The sequence below is a fragment of the Corythoichthys intestinalis genome, chromosome 4 (genome assembly GCF_030265065.1).
Source record: "Corythoichthys intestinalis isolate RoL2023-P3 chromosome 4, ASM3026506v1, whole genome shotgun sequence".
Lineage (NCBI taxonomy): Eukaryota > Metazoa > Chordata > Actinopteri > Syngnathiformes > Syngnathidae > Corythoichthys > Corythoichthys intestinalis.
Window position 1 is genome coordinate 53302127 of NC_080398.1, and position 8423 is coordinate 53310549.

Below are 8423 nucleotides of genomic sequence, written 5' to 3' on the forward strand. Positions count from 1 at the left end.
GGTTGCAATTCACACCCCAGACCACAGGGTGGCAAGTGAGCATATTAATTAGCTATTGTCTCTGTTGATGCATGACGTCGTTGGCCTTACTCTGAAAAATGTCAAGGCAACTGAGTGTCCGAAGTTTCTTCAAAAAGCCCCAAAACAACGATGGTGTTGATAAAAGAGGTGTGTGAGATGTGCTTTAATGCTTTTGCACAATAACAGTATTAACAATATTCACAATAACAGTATTAACAATATTCACAATATTTACAATAGTTATTGCAATTATGTGTGTTTAAAACTAGGTGTTATGATTATGTTTTCTCATGTAACAGTCTATTCACTTGTGCTTTAGTGCTTACACAATGAAAAGAGTCATAATGTTTTCTTTTTCAGTAGACGTCACCATAATGTTTCTGTTTTCAGTAGACATCACCATAATGTTTCCTTTTTCAGTAGACGTCACCATAATGTTTCCTTTTTCAGTAGACGTCACCATAATGTTTCTGTTTTCAGTAGACGTCACCATAATGTTTCTATTCTCAATAAAAGGCTGCGCTCCTCAGGGGTTAGGTTAGATAAGCTTGTTGTGAGCTACTCGCTCCGCATCAACCTTTTCTCCTGACGGCCGCCAGCGTAAAGCCTTATCACTGTCTCCTATATGATCCTTGTCTTCGTCCTCCTCTAGGTCTTTATTATTTTGCTAGATACAAGTAAGTTTAGACCTAACAGGTGAAAAAACAGGGACTGCACAAGCGGGCACGCAATTCAAGTCCATGCGCACCAGGAGGAAAGTGTGAGACTACGTTCAGGCCACAGCAGGTGAACTGTTAATTTCATTGTTCCATATGGTAGGCTACCTAACTACTGGGGCCACAGTCAGCTGTTTTTGTCACTGCGGAGAAAAAGTTACATATTCATCTGCTTGATGTGTGATGGCACGGTGTGGATTCCCTGTTAAGCTTGTTCGGACAGAATATCAATTTAAAATGAATGAAAACTAAATACTATTGAATATGTTGAAGCGGTATGCAATGTTAAGAGTCTTGTTAGCTGTAGGCGCACTATCCTAGACCCCTCACTATCCACTCGCGGGGGCCTGCGCTTGTCAGTGACGTTCCTTATTCTCGCTATATGATTATACAACTTTAACATTTGTTAATAATATGCTCTGTGTGTAGTATCATCCATCGCTTTTCCTTTTTAAATGGGCACTTATAAGCGAACGCAAGAAGTAACAACGGGAACATTTTTAAACAGGCATTTCACGGGAGAGCATTTCGACTCTTCGGCCAATCATATAGCGAGAGCGAGTGGATAGTGAGGGGACCGCGCGCGGCTCTTAAGTGTCTCTGTCACGTGACTGTCGTAGCCGGTAACGTGCTCGGCCAAATGGACACACAAGTACGGAAGGTGAATTATGCCAAACAAAGGGTCACCACAATGTCATTATCATCATTTTAAAAATTTAAGTGATGGGTAAAAATAGATTATGACCGGATTTTTATGACCCTGTCAGTCAAAATGACAGACAACGAAAAAGTCTAGCGCAACCTCTGATATATATATATATGGTTGATTAGTTGATGTAACAAAATTAAAATACTTACATATAGATCATTGGTTCTTAACTGGGGTTCGATTTGCCTGGCACAGCCAGACTATTCTCCCTGTATTTTTCAAACACTGTGAGAAAGTCTGGGACCCAGCCCATTAACGGCCTCTTGAGTAAGATACAAAATCAACCGTCCAATCAGATTCGTTTATTTGCGTGACGTGTTCTTAACGAGTAATGTCACGCTTGCTTGAAAGTCGTCTCTACAACAACACAGATGGCGAACGGGAGAGCCGAGAATAATGTTCCAATCCGCAGTAAAACCAGTTTTAAATGACCAAAAACACATCGAAACAAGTCACTGACAACAGTCAACATGGCTCCTGCTAGCCATGTTGAATAAACTTCTCCATTCGCCCCTCACGTTAATTACTTGTCGCTTTAACAACGTCACGCCTGCCCGTCGCTGATTGGTCCACTCCGCTGTCTGTTTGCTGTGGCTTGCTCCGCCCTCGGAATTGGATCCGCCGGACGGTCGCCAGACTCAATTGCTGGAACAGCGGTGAGTCTGGTATATCAGGCAAGGGTTCGATCGAACCCCAGGGATTCGGTGAAGCTTAAGAAACGCAGAGTCCTATTTTGTACGCAGGCTAAATCGAGGCAATTTGGCGTTTTAGACCAGGTTTTGGAATGGGTTGCCCTTAATTAACAGGCTTTATTCCATTTCTTTCAACTGCTAGCCCTATATCTAATGGGAGTAGAAATTGGTTTGTCCAGTGGAAGGTTGACTGACACTTGGTATGAGGAAGTACAGTACTATAACAGATCTACAGACAACGTGAACTGCGTAGATAATTAGAAAACAAAACAAAAACTTTTGCTTCATTTTACGCCACGAAAAATAGTATGTGATGCAAGGATGCGACAGTAAAATGAGAATGTGGACATGAAAGCAAAAAAAGGAACAGTGTGAACTAACGTGAAAATCAACAGCAAAAGGCAAAATTATTTGTAGTAAATTCTAAATCTGGAGAAAATTTGAACAGGAATTCCCTGAGATTATCAGTTCTGAATTAAAAAAAAAATAATTAAAAAAAATGGCTATAATATGAAATTCCGAAGGGTTCGGTGAATGCGCCTGTGAAACTTGTAAGGTACCTTTAGCAAGGTTAAGAACCACTGATATAAATTCAAAAAAAAAAAAAATCTTAGCTTGTTTTTTACCTTTATCCAATCAGATTGCAGTCGTGTAGTTGCTAGGTAAAAATAGCATAGATTGGCTTGGCAGGTAATGAGCAAACTAGAAAAGATTTGTGCGTGAGCGTGCTTTTGTTGGAGCAAACCGAGTTAACTGGCGAACCGTAGTAGGTCTAAAAATCCTTTTATCTATAATTGGTCGTGCCATAGCTTTTTAAGTGGTAAAACGTGTTTCTTCTACAAATGTTGGCGTCATCTAACGCTTTTATTTTAGCTAGCTAGCTTGCTAGCATGAACTAGACGGCCGCTAAATTCGTAACCGAAAGTAATTCCTTGCTGCCAAGTAGCACCAATGAAAGAAAATACTATATTACATGATCAACAATTAAACGTAGTTTGTGATAAAATTGAGGGTTTCGCCTTCATTGGCCAACGACAACGACGGTTTAATCCGACCTGCCCGATCAAATCATCCAATTTTAAATCGATCAGAATCTCCACCCCGTTACCTGACAAACATAAAAGAAATGGGGGCGTGGCAACGATCAAAGAGCGAAATGCTGTGGTATTTTTATTTTTTTTCTTTCGGGCCGCAATTCAGTTAAACAAACGTTTAGTCATTGCCAGAACGGTGGAGCGTCAACATGGATTTTATTGAGGGTAGCATTGGCATCTACAAACCTCTGATGGTATGTATTTTCGGATTTAAACCTACGACTTCAGTATTATACTAGACCGGGCAATTTTTTCTCCCTTTTGCAGGAGTTTTTCCACACGCGTGCGTATCAGCAATCGGTGCAGACCTGCTGGAATACCGTCTCATATAATTTTCAGGTAATGGTAATTTTGCAGTTTGTGTTTAAATGCAAAAAACCCAAAACATTTCAACAGAAAGATGAACAGTATTCAGTATTGACAGTACAGTATTCTTGTTATCTTCATTAGATTGGACTGTTGATCGAATTTTTAAAACTTCAGCAGAAGAATCTGATCCCAACTGAATTTACTGTTGAAGCAATGGCGGATTTGCTGGTGGAGGAGTCAAAGAATTCACTTAGAATAAAGTAAGTATAAACGCAGAGCTACATCGCCTTTAAACACTATGCCAGCAAATACTGTACGATTCTTTTGAGGAGGAGTGAAGATGCCTGATGAAGATATTTTGTTGTCCTGTATTTGCAGGCTTTGGGAGTTTGAAGTCGAGGACTGCTTTAAGGCTGAGTCCAAACTGGTAAGTGAAGCCTCTCAATTTATTACACATATTTCAGTCTTTTTTTTTGTTGTAAAATTTGTATGGAACCTACATGAGGATAGATGATATGCACCAAATTATAGCTTGGAGCTAATTACTACTGTATATTCAGTCTCTGTGGCAGCTATAAGAGAAAATACTAATAAAAAACAAAAAAACAAAACTAAAAGTGCCAGCCAAGGAGGCCAACTTTTGGCCGGCTAGACAGTGATAGTGGTGTGGGAATGCGAATCACGGGAAAGAAAGTGACAAAGACAGAAACTGGTCAGCGTCAATAGAATTGTACTAAAACACAGCAAATACAATTAAATAATGCTTTATTTATATACTGCATGCTTATTAGGACACATTTTAGAACCAGGATGTGGCATCCTACAAATGGCTTTTGTCAGTGCTGAGTGGCCCCAGGGGAAAATGAAGGCATGGTGTGACATCACACCGTGACCAATTTCAATACATACGTACCATTTGCAGAACGATTTAACTAGCAAACGTGATTGCATTCAAATAAAAACTACGCAGATCACTCACTTCAACCTGGACACACTCTCAATAAGTCAAGTATACTTATACACTGGTTTAATGAAAAGCATGTTTGAACCAAAGAATACATATCATAAATCAAAACAATGTCGCATCAGCTAACTCAAAAAGGTCTTCTGGCATGATACTGTACATTCTATTTGATAGTTAAAGTCGTTAAAGTTTCTAAGTTAAAGAGTCTAAGTCTGCACAATGTGACTGTTAACCTGCTGCGTGCCACACAGACCTGTACTTGAATTTACCTCAACACTTACAAGTTGTTTTTGTGGGCTTTTCTGCTGGTACCCTGATTTACGAACACACCCCAAAAACATGCATGTTAGGTTGACTGACCATTGTAAATGTCTGCAGGTGTGAATGACAACTGAGGCTACGTCTACAGTAGAACGGATCATTTTCTTCCCTTGTAATTGGGACAATATTTTATACCTGTTCACACTACGTTTAAGGCGCAAAAGACTACGCCTCCGCAAAAAGGGGCAGCCTTGTGTGTGATGTCATCGTCCGCGCGGGTCCCCTCTGAAACGGACGCTTATAATTTTTCGGCGTGGTTCGATGTCTTCTCCGGACATATTCAAGCGTAAAATTTACAAGCTCTTTTAGTTGTGAAATGTTTACGATGCCGTAATGCCACACAAAAAAATTGCGATGGTGTGCTCCATTTGCAAACAATGCGGAAAAAAAGAAAACATCTATTACTAACACCACATGCATGACGAAAATAGACTAGTGAACTTTTTTTTCTTCAATTTATTTATTTTTTACTAGGTGTAGAGTTTACTATTAGCAGCTTAGCAAACGTACTTCCGGTGAACATTTAAAAAATAATAGCACGTCATGTTCATCATGTATAAATATAATTCTGGAGTGAATCTCACATACTTTAGATTCTACACTAATAATAGCTTTAAAATGACAACCATTGTGAAAAATCTGATTGGCAGTGAATAATTTGGCTTCAAATTTGCTAACATGGGCACTTTGCAGGACAAGATGACAGTCATTTTGGATCAATTAAACACTTTTGATGTGCTCTAATTGGAAGAGAACAAAAAGGGCGTTGGTTTCTCACCTATTTCATATTATGCCCTTTGCTAGCTTTCAAATAACTAGTTATGCATTGCGCGTGTGTTTTTTCTTGTCTTTTTTAAATATTTATTTTTTTAATATAGGTTGTGTTTTATTTAAGAAGAACAATATAACACATTTGAATGAATGATTCATTAGGATGTATTGTCAATACCTTAGTGGTTGAATTATTATTATTATTATTTTTAAATACAATAATTTCGCATGTCGGCAATAATTAATGAGACAATATTTCGCCTACTAAAATTTGTTATCATGACAGGCCTAATGCAATGCGCGTGCCAAAAAGGATGATACAATCTGATTCAGCTGGAGCCATTCAAATGCGGACTGGGCGTGAAACCCTTTACTTAAACTTCATGTATACGGATCAAATCCTATTGACTTAATATGAGTGATTTCAATCGGACTGAGGAAAAACGTAGACGTAAACGTAGCCATTGACTGCCATCGACAGTAAAAGACATCAAATTCATTTCAACTGGAATGGCTGGGATTTGGTGATTATGTTTCACTGTCATTGACGACAATAGACTTCCAATCCAATTTGACTGGGTCCCAGTCCCAGTCAAAATGGATTGGACGTCTATCGCAGCCAACGACTTAGTGGATTTATATAAGAATGCTGATTATCGGAATTTGCATAACTCCTACAAATGCTTCACAGGTGTTCGTTTCATCTTGTTCTTGTCAGGTTTTTGAGGTGAACACAAGCATGAAAATGAGAGACATTGAGTTTGAAGCCAGAAGGCTCCTCGTATCTCCTGAAATGATCCCTCTCCAACTTAAGTAAGTTCCTCCGAAACACATTTTCATCACCTCATTTGCAATATTAATGATGGGTGATGCAGTCTCCGTCAAACACATGTATTAATATGTGGTTTTATCATTCTAAACTCCAGGCATACTCGGATCTTTCGCAAAGCAGAGCAGTTGGTTGACATCCTGAAGAAGCAAGAGGACACCTCTGATAATTTACTCAGCCTGCGTGACATGGTGATAAAAGTTCTTCCAAAAGTCCTGCAGATCTTTTGGTTGCCCGCACCAGGCCCAGCCTTTACCATGCCATCCCGATATCTTAGCAAAATGGCTGTCGGAGTGACGCAGGCTGTTGTGGACCGCGTCTCCCAGACAATGTCCTCCATCTACATCCAATTCTCCAACTGCGTTAGAGACAATTTGGTCCTGTCTATCCAGGAAAAAGTGAGACAGGCTTTCACACCGGATGACCTGGTGGAGAACATTCACAGCTTTCAACCAGAGTTCTTAACGACCATAAGGGATGTCACAGTTGAAGAAATCGGTGCACTCTCTTCTCTCTTTTTACCCCTGCCACCTTCACCATCCCCTGACGTGTCCTCAGCCTCAGAAACAGCTTCAACAGATGACGACAACTCGGTCGAAAAACCAGTCAACGAAGAAGACGACAACGTCATTGAAGAAACTGTGGATTTATCAATAGCTCAAGTGGTTCCTTCAAGCAATCATGTGAATACAATGAAGCCGAGCATCTTCAGTGACATCTCAAACTGGATGCAAATTCCGTTTTTAAAAAAGTGTAGACTAAGATCATGAGCAACTGACAATGAAATATAGTTTGAGCTTTGCCTTTAGGACACAATTGTGACCATTGTGTGACATTGCCTTGTGAAAATAATTTGATGTGTCTTGGCTGCAGCACACAGATAAAGAGGTGTTGGCAGTGATCTTAGGTGTTAAATGTGACACTTTTTTAGACAGGAGGAGTCCTGCCTCTTATATTGCATTACCAAACAATTCCTAGCATAACTTTGAGCCCCTATTTCGTGTCCTGCACTTTACACTAAAGGACAGTATGCTTGGGGAAAAGTAAAAATGTCATTTACGGTAGCTAGTTGTATAAAAGAAGTTTTAACTAGTATTGGAAGCGGTAGGTGATTTAAGGTTCCTTCCATCCAGATTGCAACGGAAAATCACATATTTTATTTGCCTTACCTGATTCTTACCTATTCAAATGTATTGTACATAAGTGTAATTATTGTATGTTTTTGCCACTTCAACAAAATGAATATTAATTGGTTTTGTTTTTACTTATTCACATCCACATGTTCAGTAAAATTGTTTTAGACACATTTTTGCATCTTGGTTGTTATTTTCCATACCATTGAGTATATTATTAATCTGGTTTCATGTTAAAGAGAAGGAATTACAGTCAGGAGCCATCCTAACTCACAATTTAACGATACATACTTATGTACAGTGGTATGAAAAAGTATCTGAACCTTTTGGAATTTCACATTTCTGCATAATATCACCATCAAATCTGATCTGATCTTTGTCAAAATCACACATATGAAAAAAAAAACAGTGTCTGCTTTAAAACCACCCAAACATTTATAGGTTTTCATATTTTAATGAGGATAGCATGCAAACAATGACAGAAGGTGGAAAAATAAGTAAGTGAACTCTGACAAAGGAGACTTAAAGAGCAATTGAAATGTATTTTTATCACAATTTAAGTCAGGTGTGTGCCCAATGACTGATGAGTCTGGCACATCGATCAGGACTAATCTTGGCCCATTCTTCTCTACAAAACTGCTGTACTTCTGTCAGATTCCTGGGATGTCTGGCATGAATCACTGTCTTTAGGTCATGCCACAGCATCTCAATGGGTTCAAGTCTGGACTTTGACTTGGCCACTCCTGAAGGTGTACTTTGTTCTTCTGAAACCATTCGAAGTTGATTTACTTCTGTGTTTTGGACCATTGTCTTGTTGCAGCATCTATCCTCTTTTTAGCTTCAACTGTCCGACAGATGGCCTCA

The 8423-nt window shown here is 39.2% G+C and overlaps 1 protein-coding gene across 2 annotated transcripts; it reads left to right on the forward strand.

The window, feature by feature from the left end:
* The first annotated feature begins 2831 nt into the window (after positions 1–2831).
* On the forward strand, positions 2832–7723 carry LOC130915142 (uncharacterized). 2 transcript variants are annotated; one of them, XM_057834940.1, is made up of 6 exons: positions 2832–3426; positions 3500–3571; positions 3683–3801; positions 3920–3968; positions 6316–6410; positions 6524–7723. In XM_057834940.1, exons 1-6 carry the CDS (start codon positions 3382–3384, stop codon positions 7194–7196), a joined length of 1053 nt encoding a protein of 350 aa, XP_057690923.1. In that variant the 5' UTR covers positions 2832–3381; the 3' UTR covers positions 7197–7723. The 2 variants fall into 2 exon arrangements, with proteins under 2 accessions (XP_057690923.1, XP_057690924.1); XM_057834941.1 differs by having other exon boundaries at positions 3716–3801.
* Positions 7724–8423: the final 700 nt, after the last annotated feature.

Bases quoted from the DNA above. Each gene is read 5' to 3' on its own strand.
- LOC130915142 (XM_057834940.1), top strand. From the start codon at position 3,382: ATGGATTTTATTGAGGGTAGCATTGGCATCTACAAACCTCTGATG. The intron at 3,572-3,682 runs GTAATGGTAATT...TATCTTCATTAG, and splicing joins CCGTCTCATATAATTTTCAG to ATTGGACTGTTGATCGAATT. The intron at 6,411-6,523 runs GTAAGTTCCTCC...TCTAAACTCCAG, and splicing joins ATGATCCCTCTCCAACTTAA to GCATACTCGGATCTTTCGCA.